Source organism: Myxocyprinus asiaticus, chromosome 37 (assembly GCF_019703515.2).
Source record: "Myxocyprinus asiaticus isolate MX2 ecotype Aquarium Trade chromosome 37, UBuf_Myxa_2, whole genome shotgun sequence".
NCBI lineage: Eukaryota > Metazoa > Chordata > Actinopteri > Cypriniformes > Catostomidae > Myxocyprinus > Myxocyprinus asiaticus.
Genome location: NC_059380.1, coordinates 21804634 through 21830670, shown reverse-complemented (window position 1 = coordinate 21830670; position 26037 = coordinate 21804634). Strand labels below are relative to the sequence as shown.

The 26037-nt window shown below is 41.8% G+C and overlaps 1 protein-coding gene across 1 annotated transcript in view; it reads right to left on the bottom strand.

Moving 5' to 3' along the window:
- LOC127427632 (receptor-type tyrosine-protein phosphatase gamma-like) overlaps positions 1 to 26037 on the bottom strand; it is a 375831-nt gene that overhangs the window by 99038 nt on the left and 250756 nt on the right. Inside the window, exons 5-6 of the mRNA XM_051675308.1 lie at positions 22164 to 22259; positions 13403 to 13469 (exon numbers count right to left, since the gene is read on the bottom strand). Coding sequence (XP_051531268.1) covers positions 13403 to 13469; positions 22164 to 22259 — 163 coding nt within the window. The remainder of the gene's footprint in view (positions 1 to 13402; positions 13470 to 22163; positions 22260 to 26037) is intronic.

The window sequence follows — 26037 nt, the reverse complement described above, 5'->3', positions numbered from 1 at the left end:
TAGGGATAAGTATAAATATTTGTCCTGGAACATAAATGGTATTAATAACAATCTGAAAAGAGAGTTCTTGAAAAAAACATTGGATAGACGTCGCATTCACTGTCCTGCGTGTTTGGAAGATGGCACGCTACACAGGTGAGGAAGCTCTTCAGATGGTCCTGGATAGTGACGAAGAGTTCACATTTTCCTCAGAAGAAGAGCGGGACTCCGACAATGAACGTTTACATTTTGAAGAACGACTTGATCCAGCCGAGGATACAATTCCGGATGAGTAAGTCATTTAGTTTTACTTACATTAGTTGACATGCTATTTTATATAAACATGGACATATTTTACTAGCTGGACTAATTCCAGACTTGCCAGCCAGGATTCAGAGTATTGACATTTGAAATATGTCCTAATAGGCAAGTTTTGTTACATTTAAATGTTGTTTCGGCTAAAGCAGGTATTTAAATTGTATGCTGTATGATATAAATATGATATGTAATATGATATAAAAATAATATGAATGTTTAGATTATATTTTAACTAGTGTTTATGCTGCCTCATTATCATCAATGAAGCTTGTGCTTGCAAATATCTGTTCGAATGTTAATGTGTAAAATGTGCTGTAAATATGCCCATATTAGAAAATCAGCATATTATAAGGGAGCCTGGGTAGCTCAGTGGTAAAAGACGCTGGCTACCACCCCTGGAGTTCGCTAGTTCAAATCCCAGGGCGTGCTGAGTGACTCCAGCTAGGTCTCCTAAGCAACCAAATTGGCCCGGTTGCTAGGGAGGGTAGAGTCACATGGGGTAACCTCCTCGTGGTCGCCATAATGTGGTTCGTTCTCGGTGGGGCACGTGGTGAGTTGAAGTGAAGCCTCCACACGCGCTATGTCTCCGTGTCAACGTGCTCAAAAGCCACGTGATAAGATGCGTGGGTTGGTGGTCTCAGACGCAGAGGCAACTGTGATTCATCCTCCGCCACCCGGATTGAGGCAAATCACTACACGACCACGAGGACTTAAAAGCGCATTGGGAATTGGGCATTCCAAATTGGGTGAAAAATCAACAAAAAAAAATTCTGCATATTAGAATGATTTCTGAAGACTGCAGTAATGATGCTGAAAATTCAGCTTTACATCACAGGAATAAATTGTATTTGACAATATATTCAAATAGAAAACAGTTATTTTAAATTGTAAAAAATATTTCACAATATCACTGTTTTTGCTGTATTTTGGATCAAATAAATGCAGCCTTGGTGAGCAGAAGAGACTTCTTTTTAAAACATTAAAAAATCTTACAGATCTATAAACTTTTAAACAGTAGTGTAGGTCTAAAGTTTTTAAGTAAAGTCTTTATGTAAAGAAAATGTATAGTCAGATAATACATTCAATCATTAAGTCTCCCCACATTCATTCTCTCTCAGGGGAGGGGTCTTTGTCTCCTCAGGTGTGAATCACATCAATATTCATGATCATCCACGCCTCCTCGCATATGGCCTTTCTAACACTAAAAGTGTCTTACAAAAGTTAAATGACTATATTGTTTTGTATGAATGAGTGATCAGGATGGTTTCACATCATTTTTGTAGCAAAAACTCTAGGCTACAAGATCCAGTTCTCAAAAGTCTTGTGAACCAATGTTTAGTATGTGATATATGGCCTTATTTCAGTGACTTACAATTTTTGTTTTTTCAAAAACCATGCATAAACATTATTTTCTCAAAAATACAAACATGTACATACATGTTGTTCACATATTACTGTAGCCCAGTTTGTGCTGAATACAGTGCTATCAGACTTTAGCCATTAATATGTTTTTAAGCAACAGAAAAAAGCACAAATGTCAAGGCATGTCAAAACTTCTCCAGGCCCCAAAACACCCTCAGACCCCAGAGGGTTAATAGACTTCATCATCAAGAGCTGTGAAACACATGATGGCTGAATTGGAACTGATAGACATATGGAGGGTTTTGCATAAGACCCAACATGCTTTTTCATTCTACTCCCGACCCCATAACAGCTGTTTGAGAATAGACTTTTTTCTTTTACACAAAGGACAGGAATACTTGGTTGACTCATATGAATACCTTCCACGAACCCTGTCTGATCATTCCCTGTTAGTTATCACAATTACCTCCCCTACTATTAAACCTCTTCTTAAACTATGGCGATTTAGTAATTATCTCCTCAATGACCCTGAGTATATGATGCTTCTAAATGCCAATATTGAAACTTTCTTGATCTTTAATAATGGCTCTGCTTCCCCAGGGGTAATTTGGGAGTCACTTACTTGAGGGTTTTAACTATCGCTTACTCATCTAGTAAAAATAAAAAATAACAGAGTCAACTGAATTTACCTTCTAAGGACATAAAAAAATTGGAACAGGACTATTCTTTATGTGGAGACGAAAATATGTTTCGGAAACTATGCACATTGCAGCTACAGTATGACATACTTTCCACAAAAGAGGCAGAGTGTGCCCTCCTCAGAATCAAACAATGTTATTACGAACACAGGGACAAAATTGGCAAGCTGCTGGCCTGGCAGATTTGTAAAGAAGACTCAGTAAGGTCCATTAATGCAATTCGCCAAGTAAACAATACTGTTATCAAAGATCCCAAACTTATCAACCAGGAGTTTATGCAATTTTATAAATCATTATATGCTTCCCATGGTACTGATATGATGAAAATGCATGCTCTTCTGGATAGTTTAGATATACCATAGCTTCCTGATGAATGCAGGGACTGCTAGAGAGGGACATCACCAGGATTGAAATCCAAGAAGGCATTTCCTGTCTATCCGCCGGCAAGTCGCTTGGTATGGATGGCTTTTCTATTGATTTTTTTAAAGCCTTTTTACCTAAACTAATCTACCCATTAAAGGATATGTATGCTCATGCTATAGAGAGACAGTGTTTACAAGACACACTAGAACAGGCTATGATAATGCTTCTACTTAAGCCTGGTAAAGATCCCAATCTGTGTGGCTCCTATAGGCCGATCTTATTACTCAGTTCAGATTATAAAATATTAGCTTAAATTATTGCACTAAGATTACAATAAATTATTCCACAACTGGTATCCATGGATCAGACAGGATTTATTCAGAATCGATCCCAATTCAATAATGCTCGGAGACTTCCGAATGTAACTTTCTCTGCTTCTCAGGTGGATTATCCTGTTATTGCCATCTCTCTAGATGCAGAAAAGGCTTTTGACTGAGTTGAGTGGTCTTACCTCTTCTCAGTCCTTCAAAAGATGAATTTTGGCCCTAATTTTCTCAACATGGTTAAGATGCTTTACAACCATCCAATGGCTGTTATCCAGACCAACAGTGAGATTTTAGCTCAGTTTTCCTTGGAGCAGGGCACAAGACATGGTTGCCTGCTGTCTCCCCTCTTATTTGCTCAAGCATTATATGCAGACAATATCATGCTGTTTCTGACAAATGTAGAATCTTCCATATCAGCCTTATCAATTCTATTAAAGGATTACGGATTGATATATGGTTATAAAATTAATTTTTATTAATGTCTATTCCCCTTAATACCACCGCAACGACTTCATGTATTTGGGATAACAAATACCCAGAGATCTATCTCAAGTGTATAATTTAAATTATGCCCCCTGCTTAAAAGAGTAGAAGGAGACCTAGACAGATGGAAATCTCTTCCTATCTCTCTAATCTGTCAGGTGAACTCTATCAAAATGATTGTTCTGCCAAAATGTCAATATCTGTTTCAAGCACTCCCTCCTGTACTGTCAAGGTCTTTTTTTAAGGACCTTCATAGACTTATCTCGAGATTCTTATGGAAAGGGAAAGTACCTTGTGTCAAGCTAAATTCTTTGTTCATGCCATTCCGGGAAGGTGGACTGCAGTTGCCCAATTTTTACTTATTTTATTGTGTGTCCCAGTTAAGAGCTGTTTGGTTTTGGCAAGCAAACTGCGCTTTCTCTCCTGCTTGGCAACAAATAGAAGAGGTGCAAGTTCAGGGTATCACTCTTGCTGCAACACCTTTTATTTCCATAACATTTTTAAAGAAATTGACTTCAAATCCACTGATTGTAGGAACATGTAAAGTTTGGGCAGACATTAGAAAAAAGATGAGCTGCATGCAGACTTTGTTTAGATCTACTTCATTTTACTATAACCCTACTCTACCTCCTATCCTTAAAGATGGAATAGCCCAACAGTGGTATAAATGCGGAATTCAGACATTTGGTGAACTTTACGAGGTACACTCATTTGATGATGGCGAATGGGAAACAATTTGTGAGAATGCTCAGACTCTATCTTTCAACAGCTATCATAAACTGATTCAATTTAATGTGATACACAGAGTATACTACACCCCAGAAAGACTACACACTTTTAAAAGTACCTATTCACAGCTCTGTCCTAGATGCAAAGTGGGCAGAGGGAGTCTCTTACATATGCTTCGGTCCTGTCCAGATCTGGAGACATACTGGAAAGGGGTAATGGAGATTATTGCCATAGTTGTTGGTACTGATATGCCCCTGGAGCCCAGGCTTATCCTGTTAGGGGACACACTGATACTCGGTGAACAAAAGGACATCAATCTTAGGTTTGTAAAGATGGCCCTTCTAGTAGCCATAAAATGTATAAAGCTGAAGTGGAAGGCTCCTGAACCTCCCACCACCTCCATGTGGACAAAAGGAAGTATCCTCTTATGTACCACTTGAAAAAATAACATTTTGTTTGAAGAGACGTCAAGACCTGTTTGAAAAACACTGGAGCAACTTCTTCTCTTATCTGGGTATAACAACAGGGCAAATTACATAAGTCTCATCTAACTATCTATCCTCTGTTGGTCTATTTATTTATGGTTTACTTTTGGCACTGTGGGGTGGAGGGCTGGGGATGTGTTGTTGTTGTTTTTTTGTGTGGTTTTTTTAGTGTTTTTTTTTTTATGGGTTATATGGGTGAGATCTGTGCAGGTCAGTTTTGTAAGTTGTATTGGCATTAAACTGTGGAACCCAAAAAATAAAATGTTCAAAAAAAAAAAGAAAAAAAAGAAAAGAGGAATGGAACCGTGTTTCTTTTAGTACCATGGTCGCTTGGATTTCACCACGACTTAGTCTTTTCTCTTTCTCACACACTCACTTTCTATGGCCGTCTCAATGAGTAGCACAAATCACAGACTGATAATTACCATCAAAGCCTCAGTGTGCCTTTAAACTTTGTTTGGACACATAGAGAGATGTTCCTGTCATGACTAAGAAACAGGCAGAACAGGAGTATATTAACTAAGGAACCCTAAAAGACATCAATTTACTCTGTCTGAATCATGGACCGTCCTGACTGTTTCATCTCAATATACTTGAATACACATCAGTTCATGCTGGGAGCAGCTAGAAGTGTCTGTATCTGTCCAGAACTCTTAACGTCTGCAAGGAACACTGTGTGAATTATGCAATGGTGACATTTCGAGGGTCAACTTTTGAAACTTCTATAGGGAATTTTCGAGGTGTAATCTATTGATTACACATATTACCTTTTGGCGCCCGGTTATTCTCAGCATCAGGTTAGTTTCAACCTACACACATTGAAACCAAGACGCTTTAATAATATCACCATGGTACATGTCCAAAAAAAAAAAATCATTGTACTGCAATGGTATTATGTCCAAAAAAACTTGAAAGTACAGTGGTGGTACAGTCATGGTATTATATGGCAATATTATGGTACTTTGACATACAGTATAGCATGATACTGAATAACTTTATTCATATACCATGGTATTTATGCAGAATTCCACGATACTTTAAGGAATATTATGGTAGTATCATAATACATGTCCAAAAAACATGGTTTTATCATGGTATGTGTCCAAAAACATGCTATTTCCATGGTACCAAAGATCGACCTCTAAAAACACGTGTAGAAAATGACACACGCTCCCCTCACAGCTTGTGACAAATGACAGAATAAATGATGGTGTTTGTGTTTGTGCGCGTGGGTGTTTGTGTGTTTGCCAGCCTGGATTCATGACAGGTATATTTATATTGTATATTTATATAGAGACATAAACCCACACTGACGACACACACCCTGAAGTTTGTGGTTTAACTCAGAGCACATGTTCTGCTCAACAAAGCCCTGCCTTCTCAACCAGTCATTCTGACACAATACCATCATCATCATAATCATCATCATTATATCATCAGGCGGGTAGTCACCGGCCACAGAGGCCTAAGGCACACATCCTGTCAAAACTCAAGAGCTGCATTACAAACACACTGACTAATAGCAGATGAATCTCTGTGTAAGACACACTGGACACCCTTGATGTGGTCTGATATATTGTTTGGATGAGTAACATGAATCAGGGTTTTTCCTGCAATTAAACTTTTCGGTGGCTGCTTCATATGTGCTAAACATGCTTATTATCTGAAATGCGCAGAATCCTGGTTTTTGCGTGAGTGTGGCACAAGCCATCACAGAACCACTCACGTAAGTGGTTTCCCTCGATATGTATGCACCAGAGATAGGATAAGTAGAGTGTATCACTAGCGCAGGTCAACCGGGCTTCCCTCGATATTGTGGCGCAGACCACAAAACATATGCAACCCATTTGAATTCTGAACAGTGTGCCCTGCACCAAAATAAATGTTTTTCAAATGAAACATCATCAACCTTACAAAAATTCATCACGATTTTACAGTAACAACAGTAACTGTAATATTTTGACAAAATGTTATAGTTCCATATTGAATAATATATTAGGTGGAATCTATTAGACTTAACAACAGTTGTAGTTAAAATTTCTAAATGTGTTTATTTTTTTTTTAATAACAAATACTATGATTTATTTTTTTCAAAGCTTAATTGACCTAACCACATTTATGAGGAGCCATCCATGGTCTTACCTATGCTTATGGCATTCACTGTAAATGTAAGTGCAAATACATAAATGGCTTTAAAGTCTGGACATCCAAGAACTATGGACAAATTATATAAATCTAAGTTCCCTATCTGTCACTCACTCGACGTTGTGTCGATGTAGTGACACTAGGGGTCACTCTTGGGAGCCCGAAACATCTCTGGTCTTTGATAAAAGGCAAATGAAAATTGGCGAGTGGTATTTGCATACCACTCCCCCGGACATACGGGTATAAAAGGAGCTGGTATGCAACCACTCATTCAGATTTTCTCTTTGGAGCCGAATGGTCGATGTTCACTGAGCTGAATTCCATGACTGTTCATTCGCCTCTGCTGAATCTGACGGTGCATTTCAGCGGCTTCTCCCTCCTCTGCACTGGTGCACAGCAGAGAACGCCCCTGGCGCTTCAGCAGAAATAAAAGAGTATATTTCTCTAAAAGAGCAGCACACACGGAACGTCTTTTTAAAGATGCGTCTTTTTAAAGATGCCTTTCCGTTTGTGTTTTATTCCCGGTTGCGGTCATTATCTCTCGCCTTCTGATGGTCACGATCGCTGTCTTTCGTGTCTGGGCGCGACCCACGCGGAGACAGCGTTTGTGGATGGATTATGTACTCATTACGAGAACATGACCATGGCAACGCTGCGGTCGCGGCTTGCCTTCGTAAGAAAGCAAGCCACCCCGGCGGCTCCCCGCCTCGGTCCTTCTACCTACGGGTATGAGGCCTGCACGGCTAGTGCTGGGGGTGATTTGGGGACCCCAATGGGACCACTTCCCCTGTGAATCCCCCCACTGAACTCCCATTCCCCAGCACGCTCGTCTCCCCCGATTGGGCTTCCGGATGAGTCCGCCGGCTCGTCTCACGGCGAGTTCGACCTCTTGTACGCGAAGGTGATGAGCTCTCGAGCGCAGCAACAGAGAGCGGGCTCATCCAGTCGGACGCATAAACCTCAGCTGGGATACCCCCCTCGGGTACAGTCGCCAAGTCACAGGCTGATGCGGAAATGACGGACATGGTTTCCCGGGCAGCCGCGCTAGAGTGGAACCCTCCGCTCTCCCCTGAACCCTCGCGGCTCGATGATTGGTTGCTCAGCTCGCGGCGCCGCTCACAGCCACGCCCCGCCCCAGTTCCTTTCTTCCCGGAAGTGCACAAGGAGCTGACAAGGTCGTGGGAGGCACCTTTTACTGCCCGGTTCCAATCTTTCAGCTCCCCCGCCCTCACTACCATCGATGGTGGGGCAGCCAGGGGCTATTCGGCGATTCCCCCGGTGGATAAGGCGCTCGCGGTGCACCTATGCCCGCAGAGCGCCGCCACCTGGCGCGGGCGCCCAAAGCTTCCGTCCAAGGCCTGTAGGTTTACGTCGTCCCTGACGGCCAAAGCCTACAGTGCCGCTGGACAAGCTGCCTCCACCCTGCACGCCATGGCTCTCCTGCAAGTCCACCAAGCCAAGGCGCTAAAGGAACTGCACGAGGGTAGTTCCGCCCTGGGATTGATGCAGGAGCTGCGCTCAGCGACTGACCTCGTTCTCCGGGCGGGCGATGTCCACCTTGGTGGTCCAGGAGCGCCACCTTTGGCTCAACCTGGTCGAGATGGGAGAGCGCGACAAGGCACGGTTCCTTGCTGCCCCCATTTTCCAGGTTGGACTGTTCGGCGAAACTGTCGAGGACTTTGCCCAGCAGTTCTCGGCGGTGAAGCAGCAGACGGAGGCTATCCGGCACATCCTGCCCCGGTGCGACTCAAGATCCCGCACCCCACCTGCTCGTCACCAAGGGCGTCCCCCTGCGGTGACTGCACTGGCTCCGCCGCAGCACGCCCCTGCGGCCCGGCCCCAGCATGGAGCCCACCGCGGGAGCAGATGCCACTCGTCTCACGGCCGGCCGCCAAGAACCCGTGAAAGGCTTCGAAGCGCCCCTGAGACGGGCGACCCAGGGATGACGAAACCCACTGCTTTGGAGCTGGTAAGCAGACCACTCCATCCCCCAGTGGAGGGCCGGGAGGAGAATCTTTTGTTGCCTTTCCATTTAATTGCGCCGCATGCCCAAGTGGCTGCAACACCCAAGAGTTCAGCAAAAGAGCGGTTTCCTTGTTCCCTGGGTTACATACCTGGTGTGCACGGCCGTCATCACGACCACCGTCCACCATTCCATTTTGGGAGGTTTGGCGCTCCAGCGGCGATCTCCCCGCCCCTGTCCAACCAGCTGTGGCACAAATCCGCCCCCGATGTGACAGTCTCCACGGGTCACAAGGACAGGCCTCTTCCTCATCCCAGGCTGTTCCGGGGGTGGTCACAAGGAGCCAGGTAAGTGCTTCGATGTCCCTGAACTCAGCACGGCCACGACACGCCGTGGCACCTCAGGCTCGCCCCGCCGCGAGGCCCCACCTGCCGGTACATCCGACGAGATTGTCCCCTTGGTCCCCTTTGCCCGGAGCTTGGACGCGTGGCTTGCGCTTTCCAACCCATCGCAATGGCTGGTCCGGACCGTCCGACTCGGCTACGCGATTCAGTTCGCCAGGTGTCCGCCCAGGTTCAGCGGCGTCCACTTCACCTCGGTGAAGCGCGAGAATGGCGCTACCTTGCGCGTGGAGATCATTACCCTCCTATGGAAGGATGCGATAGAGCCTGTCCTTCCGGCCGAGATGAAGAAGGGGTTTTACAGCCCCCACTACATTGTACTGAAAAAAGGTGGTGGGTTGCGGCCAATCTTGGAACTGCGAGCACTGAACCAGGCTTTACACAGACTCCCGTTCAAGATGCTGATGCCAAAACGCATTCTAGCGAGTGTCCGGCATCAAGATTGGTTTGTGGTGGTAGACCTGAAGGATGCGTATTTCCATGTCTCGATTCTACCTCGACACAGACCCTTCCTGCTGTTTGCATTTGAGGGTCGGGTGTATCAGTACAAGGTCCTCCCTTTTGGCCTGTCCAAGTCCGAAGGTCACAGAGGCAGCCCTTGCCCAGCTAAAGGAAGTGGGCATTCGCATCCTCAACTATCTCGACGATTGGCTAATCCTAGCTCACTCTCAGGATGTGTTGTGTGCACACAGGGACCTGGTGCTCTCGCAACTCAGCCGACTAGGGCTTCGGGTCAACTGGGAAAAGAGCAAGCTCCTCCTGGTTCAGAGCATCTCTTTTCTCGGCTTGGAGTTGGACTCAGTCTCGTTGACGGTGCGCCTCACGAACGAGCATGCACAGTCGGTGCTGACCTGTTTGAAGGCGTTCAGACAGAAGACAGTAGTTCCACTGAAACTGTTTCAGAGGCTCCTGGGGCATATGGCATCCTCAGCAGTGGCCACTCCGCTCGGGTTGATGCATATGAGACCACTTCAGCACTGGCTCCAGACTTGAGTCCCGAGATGGGCATGGCGCTGCGGGACACATCGTGTGGCCATCATGCCGGTCTGTCACCGCCTCTTCAGCCCTTGGACCGACCTCACATTTCTATGGGCAGGCATTCCCCTAGAGCAGGTCTCCAGGCACGTCGTGGTTATGACAGACACCTCCAAAACGGTCTGGGGTGCTGTATGCAATGGGCACACAGCCGCCAGCTCCTGGATGGGCCCGCGGCTACATTGGCCCATCAACTGCCTCGAGTTGCTGGCAATTCTGCTCGCCCTGTGGAGGTTTTGGCCATTGATCCAGGGCAAGCATATGTTAGTTTGGACAAACAACACGGCAATGGTAGCATATATCAACCATCAAGGCAGTCTGCACTCACGTTGTATGTCACAACTCGCCTGCCGTCTCCTCCTCTGGAGTCAGCAGCACCTCAAGTCGCTGTGAGCCACTCACATCCCAGGCGACCTCAACACTGCAGCGGATGCGCTGTCACGGCAGGTTACCCTCAGGGGAGAGTGGAGACTCCACCCTCAGGTGGTCCAGCTGATTTGGAGTCGATTTGGGCAGGCACAGGTAGACCTGTTCGCTTCCCAAGAATCCTCCCACTGCCCGCTCTGGTACACCCTGACCGAGGCACCTCTCGGTATAGACGCGCTGGCACACATCTGGCCCCCTGGACTACGCAAATATGCGTTTCCCCCAGTGAGCCTACTTGCACAGACCCTGTGCAAGGTCAGGGAGGACGAGGAGCAGGTCGTCCTGGTAGCACCCTACTGGCCCACCCATACATGGTTCTCGGACCTCACGCTCCTCGCGACAGCCCCCCCCACCGGGCGAATTCCCCTGAAGAAGGATCTTCTTTCTCAGGGACGGGGCACCATCTGGCACCCACGACCAGACCTCTGGAATCTCCATGTCTGGCCCCTGGACGGGACATGGAAGACTTAAGCGCTGGTAGATACGATCACTCAGGCTAGGGCCCGCTCTACGAGGCACCTGTATGCCTTGAAGTGGCGTCTGTTCGCTATGTGGTGTTCTTCCCGACGCAAAGACCCCCAGAGATGCGCAGTCAGATCGGTGCTTTCCTTCCTGCAGGAGAGGTTGGAAGGGCGGCTGTCCCCCTCCACCTTGAAGGTGTATGTAGCCGCTATAGCGGCAAACCACGACACAGTAGACGGGAAGTCCTTAGGGAAGCACGACCTGATCATCAGGTTCCTGAGAGGTGCCAGGAAGTTGAATCCCTTCAGACCACACCTCATTCCCTCATGGGACCTCTCAGTAGTCCTTCAGGGTCTACAGAGAGCCCCCTTTGAGCCCTTGCAGTCAGCTGAGCTTAAGGCACTCTCTTTGAAGACTGCCCTCCTGACTGCGCTCACTTCCATCAAGAGGGTAGGAGACCTGCAAGCGTTCTCTGTCAGCAAAACGTGCCTGGAGTTCAGTCCAGGCTACTCTCACGTGATCCTGAGACCCCGACCGGGCTATGTGCCCAAGGTTCCCACGACCCCTTTTAGGGACCAGGTGGTGAACCTGCAAGCGCTGCCCCAGGAGGAGGCAGACCCAGCCCTGACATTGCTGTGTCCGGTGTGCGCTTTACGCATCTATTTGGATCGCACGCAGAGCTTTAGAGTCTCTGAGCAGCTCTTTGTCTGCTTTGGTGGACAGTGGAAAGGAAGCACTGTCTCCAAGCAGAGGAGGCCCACTGGCTCATTGACACCATAACAATGGCATATCACGCCCAGGACGTGCCGCCCCCGGCAGGGCTACGAGGCCATTCTACCAGGGGTGTAGCGGCCTCCTGGGCCTTGACCAGTGGCGCCTCTCTAACAGACATTTGCAGAGCAGTGGGCTGGGCAATACCCAACACCTTTGCGAGGTTCTACAATCTCCGGGTGGAACCGGTTTCGTCCCGTGTAGTTGCAGGCACAAGCAGGTAAGTCCGGGACAGCTGGCCGGGTGTATCACTTGCGCATAGCGCCTTTCATCTCCCCTGAGCTGAAGATGTGCGCTGTTGACTCCCAGTAGTGTTCACAAACTGTGTTCCCTGGATGATTTCCTCCAAGCCCTGTGGCAGACGAGTTTGCGGAGGAACTCGCTGCTGGCTCAGAACATGTGCTAACTAGGCCCCTCTGCCCCAGTCACCATGTTTGTAGAAACTCCTCCCCCCCAGGGTAGGACCTACCATGGGACTTCTCCACATGACATACTTCCGCGGTGTCTTCCCCTTGGGAGGGACACCCCCCCCGACGTAGACCCAGTGGCCCCAGTCGGTTAATTCCTTTTTTTGGGGGGAGAGGAAAAAAAGAGGATAAGAGGCCACAACTGGGCTAGCCTGTCTCTATCTTTTGGGCAGTTGACTTGTCCACAAAGGGCCGTTCAACACTCATAACAGCATTGGGGGAGGTTACGTGTCGGCCTGGTGTGCTGGCTACAAGGCACACAATGGTCTGCCTGTCACACACCGCCAGTTTACGTAACACAGTTCAGCCAGTTGTGGTGTTTCGTATAGGGACCCCTAGTGTCACTACATTGACACAATGTCGAGTGAGTGACAGATAGGACCTCCGTTCCCTGATGGAGGGAGCGAGACATTGTGTCCCTCCTGCCACTCAAATGGCCAGGACCTTGTCTCGGCTCTTCAGCACAAAACCTGAATGAGTGGTTGCATACCAGCTCCTTTTATACCCATATGTCCGGGGGAGTGGTATGCAAATACCACTCGCCAATTTTCATTGGCCTTCTATCAAAGACCAGAGGTGTTTCGGGCTCCCAAGAGTGACCCCTAGTGTCACTACATCAACACAACATCTCGTTCCCTCCATCGGGGAACAGAGGTTACGCAAGTAACCAGGACGTTTTCCTCCTGTGTAATATACTGTGCTGTATGTTCTGTTCGGAAAAAAAATTTGATATTAGAAAATAAACTTGTCTTGTTTGCATTTAGTTATTTCTAAAGATTACTTAAATCATTAACAGCTTAATGAATGGAAAACAATATGTGTTATAGAGTAGAAAAAACCTTTATACAGAGTATAAAGATCAATTTCTTACCCATGAAAAACCCTGTGAATGCATATAACTAGGTATAAATAACAGATGGGAAGTTTACACATTTAACCTCCTGTTGAATTAACATACAGTATGTCCACTACAGGGCTTGTCTGCTTACCATGATGCACCACTCCTCTTAGACCATGAATAATTGGATCTGCTGCAGGATTGTCCTTCATGCCCACCTGAACGAGAGAAAGAAAGAAAGAGAAGAATTAGTATGGATGACCGACCGACCCACCCACCCACCGACAGACAGATATATAGATAGATGTTTGAAAGGCTGTCTGTGTTACAGATGCACCGCAACTGAATGAATTGCTGAAAACAGACACTTCTAAGAGTCCTGCACGCAATAAAAACCAAAAGAGAGTAGCTCCAGTATTAACCTTTGCAGTGCATGTCTCTGGGCATATGTTTGTGTACTTGCCAGCCACAGACAGAAAGAGAGACCGATAGCTGGCTCTATACTGCCTATGCACAAAATAAAATGGTTTGAAAATATTTTTTACAGTCTTGAAAAAAAAGAAAGAAAAAAAGACCACAACATATGAAAATCCACAACATACTGTATGAAGCAGACTTCCTGAACTTCCCAGGGATAAAGTTGAATCAAAAAGAGGTTTGTGCTTTTAAGAACCCCCTGTAGGGTTGAGTCAGGAGACAGACTTTGATAGAGAGGACCCAAGGGGCGAGGTGTATTGTTGACAGTGTGTGTGTGTGTGTGTGTGTGTGTGTGTGTTGGTTGTACATAGAAGAGGCCAGTGCTCACTACTGTCAGCCGATGTAACCAACGCTCCCATGAGGGAGGATGTGGAAAAGGATTCATGCATTTCCACTGGCCTTTAGCCATCCTCTCTCTCTCACACACATCACTCTAAGCTCTTTGAACACGCTTGTGCTGTTTCGTGCATGAAAGAGAATTCCAGGGCCCTGACACAAGAAGTGAGTGCTGAGAGTGAACGGCATGCGTCTGCACTAAAACAAGTGTCCACAATAATTCTCTCAGACAGGGGCCAAGGGCCTGTCCGCTGAGGTCCCCCTTAAAACACAGGAAACTAAAGCTCAAAGTTTGAGCTCATATATCTGTGTTCTCCAAAGCTTAGGTTCTCAACTGGTGTGTGCCAGGTCTGTTCTAAACGGGTCACAGGCAGGGAATAAACAAAAGTATTGCATTCTGTCTGTAATTTTTGATGAGCAATTTTGTTGCTACTTGATGTCCAAAGTAAAAATCTGGGTCCTTAAGCAAAACCCATTGAGAACCACAGCCATATTGACAGGTTGCTAGCTAAAAAACAAACAAACAAACAGAATCTTTATACTTTCTTCTCTGCTGGAAGACTAGGATGAAAAGGTAATGGAAGAGGTGAGAGTGACAGAGATGGGGAAAATATAGAAAAAAAAACAAAAACAAGAAATCAGCAAATGGCATATTTGTCCTATTTTAGTAGCACAGGACTGGAGTGCCTCAGGACAGCTAAGGCCAGCGCATGTGAAAAATGACTGTGAAGGGAGGGGGGGGGTGTGGAGTGAGGTTTCCGCAGGTTAACAACATCAGACTGAAAATGGAGGGAACTCAACAGTTCAACAATTACAACCCAACAAACAAACACACACACACACACACACACACACACATTCATGTTCTACATGCCTATTCATTGGTCATAATTCATAGATCATAAACAAGAACCCTTAGAGATACCATCATCGTGTTCTCAAACCTCGTGTGCTGTATTTTTAATGCAGCATTTTCAGGCATCATACAGTAGGGGCACTCCCAACAAACATAAGGCAGCATGACATGCATCCTTCGCAGAGAAGGCAATAGCAGAATGCACTATGACAGGTGTACTCAACTTTGGAAAGCAAGGGGGCCGGAAAGCAGGATCCCTTTAGCCTCGAGGGCCACAGTCTTTTTTTATTTTTATTTTTTATAAAAAAATATTTTATTAAATTTTTTATATTAATGAGGCAAGCAGACTATGCTATGTGCTATTTAATACATCAAGGACACATGTAATTAACAAGAATAAAATAAAACATTATATATAGATATACAGGTAGTGTATTGGTGGGTTTTTGTTAAATGTGAGCCAAAATCATCACAATTAAAAGAACCAAAGACTTAAACTACTTCAGTCTGTGTGCATTGAATTTATTTAATACACGAGTTTCACAATTTGAGTTGAATTACTGAAATAAATGAACTTTTCCACGACATTCTAATTTATTGAGATGCACCTGTATGGCAAAATTCTCGTAAAAAAAAAGTGATACGCTATTATAAAACTTTGTGGTCGACTGATATGGGTTTTTTAATGGCCGATGCCGATATCCAGAGAGCAGGGTATATGCCGATATATCACACAATTTAATATAATAAATAACAAACATAAAATTGCTAAAGAAAAATACATAAACTCTTATTTAGCACTATATTTACTCAATTTCACACAAAACTAAAAACTAATATTGTATTTTAAATGGTAGATTGCAGTTTCTTCAGATTTCTGTTTATACATCAAATTTTAGTAATTTATTTGCACATGAAGAAATGTAATATATTAGGAAGAAGGACATAACAGTACACACAGTAGTCCAGCAACAATGGATGGCATGTGCACATTAACAATCGCATTTACTCAAGAAATACCGAATCAAACCAATTGTACATGCAGTGCATAGTGAATAAGACATTTACTTACAGCACACGTGAAGTGCTTTTACCTTGGGCTGCATCTGAAAACGTAGGCAGCTGACTTGCTACCTAGCTGCCTAATCAGTTAATGGCTTAACTGACAGCTTTGAATGAATGGAACTCTTAAGGAAACTGGTCTCCAAACAGTTTGAAAAGCACCTTATTTTCATCCTACCTCTGTATACCAGAGGCAGCATTTTCCAGGTTTCGGACGCAGCCTTGAAGTTGCACTCACGCGCTCGTGCGGATCCGGCACGAGCAGCAGCAATCTCCTGACAGTTTAAATGGCCTGGATCGCCTGCTTAGCTTGACACGGAGTGACCATCATGATTTGTGAATAAGAGGAACTTTTGATCCTGATCCTGAAGTTTTTGATTCTGACTGATGGATTACATGCTTCAGAGGAAGATATTAGATGAGCGCTTGATGGGAAGAAAATGCTGGATTTTTGTAAGGTTGATTAATTACATCTATTTAAAGAAATATCTGCATATTTGCAAACAGTATATAATACAAGATTTATTGATATTTGCCTTTTATCATTAGAAAAGAAAGTTAAAGGTGACAGGGAACTGTTGAGGAGTGACTGTTAGAATACGTGCTTTAGAGGTAAATAAATGAGCGCTCCACAGGATGCTGGATCTGCTCAAATTGTGTGAGGTTGGGTTATTACATCTGTTTAAACGAGATATGCGTATATTTGCAGACGGTATATGATATTTGTTTATGTAGTGCCGATATTAGCCTTTCACCGATATATCGGCGTATATGTTTACCGATATGCACAGATATGAAAACTTTTTTTCAGAACATATAATGCAGAAAACAATGCTTTAGAATTGGTGTCATAACGTAGTTTGTCCAGCAGAGCATGCTCCGACTCCATTATTTACAGAGCTGAGCTGATGGTGGCTCTGCAGACAGGGCGGAGTTAAGCGGTGTCTTCTCGGTAAGTTGCTAACTAGCTTGTGAAATAATAACTTTCCATACTGGAAAGGTAATAAACAATGACCCCATCATTTTCCCTTTTCAATATAACTAATTTAACATTAACCCTGTCCCTGACAACCATGTCACTCATGTTTATCACATCAGTTTGTTATGTTAGCCAGCTATAGTTTGTCAGTGCAATAAGTAATGTAGCAGATTGAAAGGTAAACACCAGAGCACCTTTTTTGCAGCTCAGCAGTAACGGTGCGGTGGTGGATTGTGTCTGTTGAGTGTTGATTTCATGCTACGTTGTTACCTAGTTGGTGAGACACAATGCTGGTCCATCTTTTACTCTCTGTGACAACGAGCTTATAGCTAACTAGCTAACCACATAGCTACTTTAATTGCTTGTCAGCTGAGTGGAAGCTAATGTGTAAACTGTTTTGTTCAGGATTCACAGATTGGTACCCCCTTCAACCGAACAATTCCAGTCATTGCATTTACAAAATGTAATATTTAAAAGTCTGGTTTTCCACCGTTGAAAGTTTCCCCTGAACTTGTATAGCAGAATACAGTGTAACACCGCTGCTAATGTTTACCTCTTGACTCGGCAGGTGTAAATGGTTCTTGTTTTACAACCTGCCCCTAACTGACTGGCAGTATTAAAATAGTTAGCATTTGATTAATACTAAACAGTACTGATGTTTATTTAGCTATGTATTTTATTTTTATTTATTCTTAATTTTAATGGTCAGCATTGGACTGATACTAAACATACAGTACTGATGTTTATTTAGCTATTTATTTAATTTGAATTTATTCTTTATTTTAATGGTCAAAAATGGACTGATACTGAACATTCAGTACTGATTTTGATTTATTTATTGTTTATTTAAATGGTCAGCAATTGACATACTAAATAGTACTGATGTTTATTTTGCTATTTATTGTATTTTTTTTTTCTTTATTTAAATGGTCAGCAACTGACTGATACTGAACATACAGTACTGATGTTTATTTTGCTATTTATTGTATTTTTTTTATTCTTTATTTAAATGGTCAGCAACTGACTGATACTGAACATACAGTACTGATGTTTATTTAGCTATTTATTGTATTTTTATTTATTCTTTATTTTCTCAGTGTTCATTTCTAGAATTTGTTGACAATGTATAATAATAATGTCAAATATTCTTCTTGTTTAAGAAAGCAGTCTTCTGAGTACCTTTGCATGGTCATATCGGTGCACAATCGGTGAACAATCCATATAGAAAAGGTCTGTTTTCATTCCAGCTCAAAAATTAACTATATCAGCCACCATATCAGTAATCAGTGAATTTTCCCCCTCTAAAATCGGTATTGGTCTCAAAAATCCCATATCGGTCGGGCTCTAGTTAAAAGTTACAGGAAACTGTTGAGGAGAGAGAGGGAGAAAGAAACAGAAGAGCACATTAACATTATGAGCTCAAACGCGTCTGCCACAACTCTGACATGTGGACCGTTTAAATGACACTTTGTTGCACACCGGTCTATTATTGTAGTAACACAATGGCACGTAACAACAAAATGAACCATGACTGGTCATTTACATGTCTCAGTCACTTCACATGCAAGCAGGCGATTCTCAGCGCCCTCAAGAAACAAATCAGCCAAACGGGAAAATTAAAGGCCCGATGACGATAATTTAAAAAGTCAGAATATAGGCCGATTTATCGGCCTCAGCGATATATCAGTCGACCACTAATAATAATCATATATTGCTGGTGTGGAACAGAGACTCAGCGCATGCATGTTTAAAGTGAATGAGAGTTTGTTGTTTAATTCATTATTTGTATCTGTTTGCCGTTTCTTATCCTCTTTAATGGTTCAGCAGTTTATCAAAACTGAGAATTACCGTAAATGCTCTAGAAAAGTGACACCTAAAAATCCATACACATTCAATAATTTTACGTGATGACAACATCACACGGGCAACAAAAAGATGGTTTGATGGGCCACCTGCTGAGTACCATGGCACTATGCTGGTAAGAAATATATTTCTATTTTGCATGATAATTGCTGTAAAAGTAGTTCCATAAAATTAAAATGAATTATTTCCCTAATATTTGAGTGTGCTATATATTTTTTTGTGCTTATTAAAGTATTGAGTTGTCAGCTTAGCAACATGCTAACTTCAGACTATTGCATTCAACTGTAAATGCTAGCCGAATGTCTTGTGCGTTTCAAATGAGGAACACTATTTATGTGGTGTGCGTGAGTAACTGTGTCATGGCCCATGAAGTGCATCTTAAATCAGTTAATTATGAGGTTCCATTTTGGTTAGGATGCTGTCTACTAAAAAGACCAGCTCAGACCAGTATGAATTTCCATGCTGTTCCACGCTGGTTCATGCTGATTATTTCTGGTTTGCACCAGCAAGATGTCTTTGGTGCAACTAGCATGGTTGTTCTAGTTAAGAAGACTGGGGGAACACCAGCATCCAAAACATAACGTCTACTGGTGATGTTGGTCTTTTCAAAAGGAGGCTTAGAAGACAGCTGCCCATATAGGCAGTAGACAGTGAGGCAGATCACTATAAATTTGTTCCTGCTGCTCTAATTAGCATTCATATAGATTGGAATTTGAGTGAAAGCATCATTCTACAAACAAGCTCATACAACAGATGCTAGAGGTCACCCACAACCCACAAACACCTGGACTTCCTTGAAGAACAACCCCTGAGGAAAAATAAATGGCAACAAACTGCTTTCACCTCCTTTTAAGAGCTCTATTCCATCTCACAAGTAAAAATAGCCATGCAAATCAATTAAGTTCAAAGTACGTTTTAGCAGATGGAAAATATAAAACCTCATTTATTGTCTTTGAGTGAGTGAGTTTTTCTTTAATACAGCATCCTTGACCTGCTCAGACTGTTTCTATAAAAAAAAAAAAAAAAAAAAAAAAAAAACTTAAAACGAATAAAAGCAAATGAGAAATGCAATTACCTGAAAGCTATGAAAGCAGCCAATGACAATAACTTAACCAACAATAAATTATATACAACCCTAAATGATTTAGTGTCTTGGACCACTAACAAACCTTACCTGTGATTAAATGTGTCATGAAAAGAGTGTTTGCCACGTGCTAATAGCTAATAGTTGTGGTTAACATTCTGTGTACTGAGTCTGTGGATATGTGGCTTGTAAATAAGTCTATTAATATATAATGATAAATGTTACTATTGTGATCTCCCTTAATCAGGGAGAGATAAACTAAACGATCAGGCAATAAAGAAAAAAGCCTGATTTCTCTGGGTCCCAAATAAAAAGAGATATAGAGCAGGAGGACACATGCTTCAAACTCACAAACTGAGTTGAATTCTTGTCTTGTCACTTATTGATTATTTTTCTGAGCTTTGGGGGTGATGGATGCGGAATTCCTCTGTTGAAAATGTGTTCTTCAAAGAAAGAAAGAAAATGAAGGAGAGTGGAATAACTACAATACAGTTTTTAAAACCTTTCATATGTATTTTAACAATAATATTACATTTAAATCAATTATCTTTATAATCATGTATTCTTTGTAAATCATATATACTCTATGTATGTTTGTATTTTCAAAAACTTTACACAAACTTGGATTAAAATGAAAAATTACTTATTTCCCCCAAGATGATAACTGGATGCCAGTCATGTGGCAACAAGGTTTTTTTTTTTTTTTAATAAGAACAGTCTATATTGCTCAGTATTCAGTAAAAAGTATGTCAGTATTTAATTTTGAACAAAGCCCCAGCATTACTGGTAGAAGGGGAGTCAGCCAGACACAAGAGGATGCTATATTAATTAGCCAGTGCTTAAAAAAGGGTCAATGTAAATCACTTTGCATAAATATGTGTGCAAATCAGGGACTAAAAACAAAATCTGTTTCATTTCGGTTTGTTCTGAGCAAAACCAGTATTTTTCCGTTACGGTTCGGAAGTCCCACAGCCTCCTTTCTGAATGGTTACCAGTTAGAATGAAATAATAGAATGGTTAATAATGTTCTTTTTAAAATTAGAGTAATCTGTGCCATGGGGTGAGTGAAATACCACTTGCAGTGTTTCCAGATCTTGCAAAAGAAACAAGCAACCTGGTATGAAAACATAAGCCCAAAACAAACCACTTGCTTCACCAAAACAAGTGAAAATGTGCCATTATATTTTTTCTGTGCGGTGAATTTATCAGCACAGAAATCATAACAAGCATACAGTTAATTCAAGTACAATTTTTATTACAGATCTGCTTCTCAGTCAAAATCCGCAGCATCAAATCTGTATTAATGCATCATATCTAACAATAATTCAGTGAAGACTTGAAAACAACTGAGAAATATAATTTTTACCTCTCATAATGTTTTCCTTATATCTGAATTAGCTGTGCATGTATATGTAGTATTTATACATAGTTGTTAAAATGGTCTTCATTCACAAGATGCAACATCCACAACAGGCAATTAGGGGGAAAAAAGTTTCCTTCAGGGTCAAAGCACATGCTTTTCAGGCAACATGAACACGTTTTCATTACAGAACAATTGAAAATGACTTTGTTCCCTTTTTTGGTTAAAATTCTGCAAAAAGTTTTCATTGTTGTTACTTGAACCATTTTTAGTCTCTGGTGCAAATGATAAATTACTTTTTCAATGATAAAACAAAATGATCTCTTTTCATAGATCAATTCTGAAGTAGTTACTGTCTGTAAAAAGCTTCAAGGAAATGAGAGAAGCCTGCAAAATATACTCAAATGCACACACAGACGGGTGGCGTGCGTGCACACACACACACACACACCAACACTTATTTTTCTCGTGATTTTTTTTTTTTTATTCTTTTTTTACGTTTTTTAACTTTTTAACTCTTGGTTATTGCAGCTTGACTGCACTGACAGAAGTGTGATTTTTCAAAACGTGCAAAATGAGCATACTGTACAAACGTGCGCACACACACAAACATGCACACAATTTCTGAGAAACAAGACAGTGAGTCTTAAATTGCTGTTTTGTGATTATCACAGTAGGGTTAACAAAGGAACACTATACAATGGGAGTGTTTGTTTCCATATTGAAAAACAGCGGTTATGTGTTGTCTGTGAGTGTGAGACTGCAGTATCACTAAACTTAATGGGACGAAGGAAAACCTCCTTACAAAATCAATGTGTTTTAATGCTAGGCACTTAGCACTGACAAAGCTCAGCTGCAGAACATGAAGACAGTCTGTAAAAGCGTGAACTCTCACCTGAAAGAAGACAGCCATGGCCGCAATTACTCGCTTCTCCCGTATGGCTGTGTTAAGACTGTCAAAGTCGTCTGAGTTATACATGAAGATCTGCATCTGTGAGAAAGAGACAGAGAGAATGTGTGAATTATTTCAGGACGATGCAGATTAAAATGTCAATGTCAATATTTTCTTAGCTTTTGATTGTACACAGTGTAATTGTAGCTCAGCTTCTTCCATCATTCAGGTATACTCTGGCTTAAGACCATAACTGGCCTCGGCGTGCGCATGTTGATGAACTTTTCTTTTTACCCATAAAAAAGCGTTAGTTACGTGACAGTTACGGGCGCTTCATTTCAAATCATATATAAAAGAATCAAACGTCCGCCGCTCATTTTGCCATGATGATTCAGATAGATTGCTAATTATTTCTTTGTTCTGTGACGTGTTTCAAGTGTACTGCATCTATAGCCAACATTTGGCAAGCGATCATTTTGACAAACTTTGCTAGTTGAATTGTAATGATAAATTATTTCATATTGCTGCGCTTCTCAGCATAAACCGCTAGAGCAGAGGTGCCCAAACTTTTTCCTACGAAGGGCTAAAAATCAAACTTGATTGAGGGCTGTGGGCCAAAAATAGAACATTGCATTATAACAAACTCAGGGCCTGAAATTCATTTCTGAAACTCGGAGATTCCCCCCCTTACACGGCTAATATGGGGGGCATTTTTTTTACCTTTACAAAGGTAATTTTTTTCTAGCCTTATGACTCTTTTTATGTCAAATAATTTAATTTAAACAATTAATTCAATTTTAAAATGGCATGTTTCAATAATTAAAAAATTGCATGATCTCTACATTGCATAACGTGCATTGTTACTGAAACAATTTATTTTTCTCATTCACATATTTTCAAATATTTTGGCTACTAAACCAACAGCCTACAAAACAAAAAATCCCCTCGACACAGAGGAGTAGATGACAGCATTTCTATAGATTTGGAATGAGGAGCTTATATAAAAAGACTTAGCAACTGCTCCAAGTCAATTTAATAAAACAATGAACATTAGTCAGAGATATGATTCATACACAAAAAGTGGTTAATGTTCTGTAAAATTATTATTGTATCATTAATAATGTTTTATTTAACATCATGGCTATTTAACACATCCAGATATTATTTCTGTTAATATTATTTTTAACTACATTGTAGCATTTGAATGTGCACCACTGAATCAGCAACATCTGCACAACGGACGGCACGAAACAAATAATGTTCAGCAAAAATTCAAATGAAGAACGCGATGGATATATTAACTTGGAACTATGTCAGATTGCAGGGGATTTGTTTTGTTTTTTGCCCTGAGCCTCCGTTAATTTCCGACCCTGGATGGAACTAGAGATGGAGATGAGAGATGTAACAGGTGTTTAAGTGTCTCTCTTCATCATGCAGCTGGTACAATATGCAAAGCATTTTTGCTGTTTCTGCCTTTCTTGCAAATGTGCTGCATTCTGAATAATGAGGGAGCACCACGATATGAAAGACTCACGCGCTTGCAATGTTTACAGCTTTGTTGATTATAAACAGGAACTAAATAGTTTTATCGCGTCGCTCGCTTACGAAACGTTGAATTAACAGGTTTAAACATCTGTAACATCTTAAGTTCAGTATCTATGCAACAAAGCACTTTCTCATTGTGTGTGCTCACACTTCTGACACTACTGACAGCTGCACGAGTAAATCCGCTCTGTCTCTCTCTTTCTCTCTCGTGCAGTTGTCAGTAGTGTCGGAAGTGTGAGCTTTTTGAAGTACAGTTTGATACAAAAACAAGTTTATTGATTCAGTATTTTTCCACTCTTGTCATATACGTCAAGGCGGGCCAAATCAAAGGTCAATGTTGGCCCGTGGGCCCTAGTATATATATATATATATATATATATATATATATATATATATATATATATATATATTTTTTTTTTTTTTTTTTTACTAAAACAAATTAAAATACATTTAAAATTCCATTCATGATGATACAAACGAATCACTGGACAGATTCAGAAAAACAAATCAACACAACAGTATCTGCACTTTTGCTACCAAGGTTTAAATCAGAGATGCTACTACATACTGTATCTGTTTTAGCACTCTCATACTAGTCAGTTGTGATACAAGGAGCGGGTGTGATACTGACCTACTGGCATGGTCTTTGTGAATCGCATAATTACAAAGCACAAGAAAATATTATAAAGCAAAATAATACTGATTATTCCTAAATATTCAATATATCGCCCAGCCCTAGTGTGAACCTTCTTAGTCTGAGACCTTGTAGCAAGTCAGATTGTAATTCTTATATTGTCACAGACAAAACACACATAGTCAATTATCAAAGCTAATATCGCATTATCTCATGGCCTTTAATCCGTTTCATCATGTAATCTCCTAAGCGTGTTCAGTCTGGCACTCGTGTGTCATGTTTCGAGTCCGTGAGTCCAACGGTGAGCTCCGTCCATCCTCTTGTCATTTTGATGGGATCTTTGGCAGCAGATCAGGGCTAATAAATGCGCTCAATACTCCAAGGGCTAAAAGGCAGTCTAAATTGGCAGCGCTTGCCTGTTATTTTGTCTTGTCAATACCTTTTCCCACAAAAACTCTCAAAGACAACAAAGATCAACAATATTCTAGTTGGCATATATTAATCAGTATTTTGCCATTAGCAGACATAGATTTAACAATGGAGAAACAACGGAGACTCACACTGAGTGTCGGAGTTAGAAAAGGAAGAAATAATAAAACAACATCAAATTTTTTGCATACAAACATGGATTTTACCATTAAAGGAATAGTTCACCCAAAAATGAAAACTCATCTTTTACTCACCCTCATGCCATCCCAGATGTGTATGACTTCGTTCTTCAGAATCACACAAACAAAGATTTTTAGAAGAATATCTCAGCTCTGTAGGTTCATACAATGCAAGTGAATGGTGATCAGACCTTTGTAGCTCCAAAAATCACATAAAGAAAACAGAAGTAATCCATAAGACTCCAGTGGTTAAATCCATATCTTCAGAAGTGATATAACAGGTGTGGGTGAGAAACAGATCAAAATTTAAGTCCTTTTTTTACTCTAAATCTCCACTTCCAGTTTCACATCTGAAAAGCACATGAGGTGCCTGTTTAGTTTCACTTTCACATCTGAAAGTGAAAGTTAAAGTGGAGATTTAGAGTAAAAAAGGACTTAAATATTGATCTGTTTCTAACCCACACCTATTATTTCGCTTCTGAAGATATGGATTTAACCACTGGAGTCTTATGGATTAGTTTTATGTTTCCTTTATGTGATTTTAGGAGCTACAAAGGTCTGATCACCATTCACTTGCGTTGTTTTTAGAAATATTTTTCTAAAAATCTTCATTTGTGTTCTGCTGAAGAAAGAAAGTCTTACACATCTGGGATGGCAAAAGGGTGAGTAAATGATGAGAGAAATTTCATTTTTGGTGAACTGTCCCTTTTAACTTTTGTAATGTGATGCATTTCTGAGTGAAACAGGATATTGTCAGAGAGGGGTTGAAAAATAAGAGAGCTTGATGATGTTAGCCAAAACGTAAAATCTTTTAGAGGCGGAGAAAGTTATTACAGTTTGATAAGAGATTATGATTTTTTCCTTTGGAATAAAATACACAGGAATCGTTCACATCCAGGCCCATCGCAAGGGTGGGCATTAGGCCCCAATGACACACTGTGACCCCCTAAAGCAAGTAATATACTGTAAATTATACTCTGTAAACCATTTCCTCTTTTTGCTTGAACGTGCTAGTAATTGTATACTGCTGATCAGTGAACAGCAACAGGATCAAACCTAACTCAAAGGAACACTGATCTCCTGATTTAAT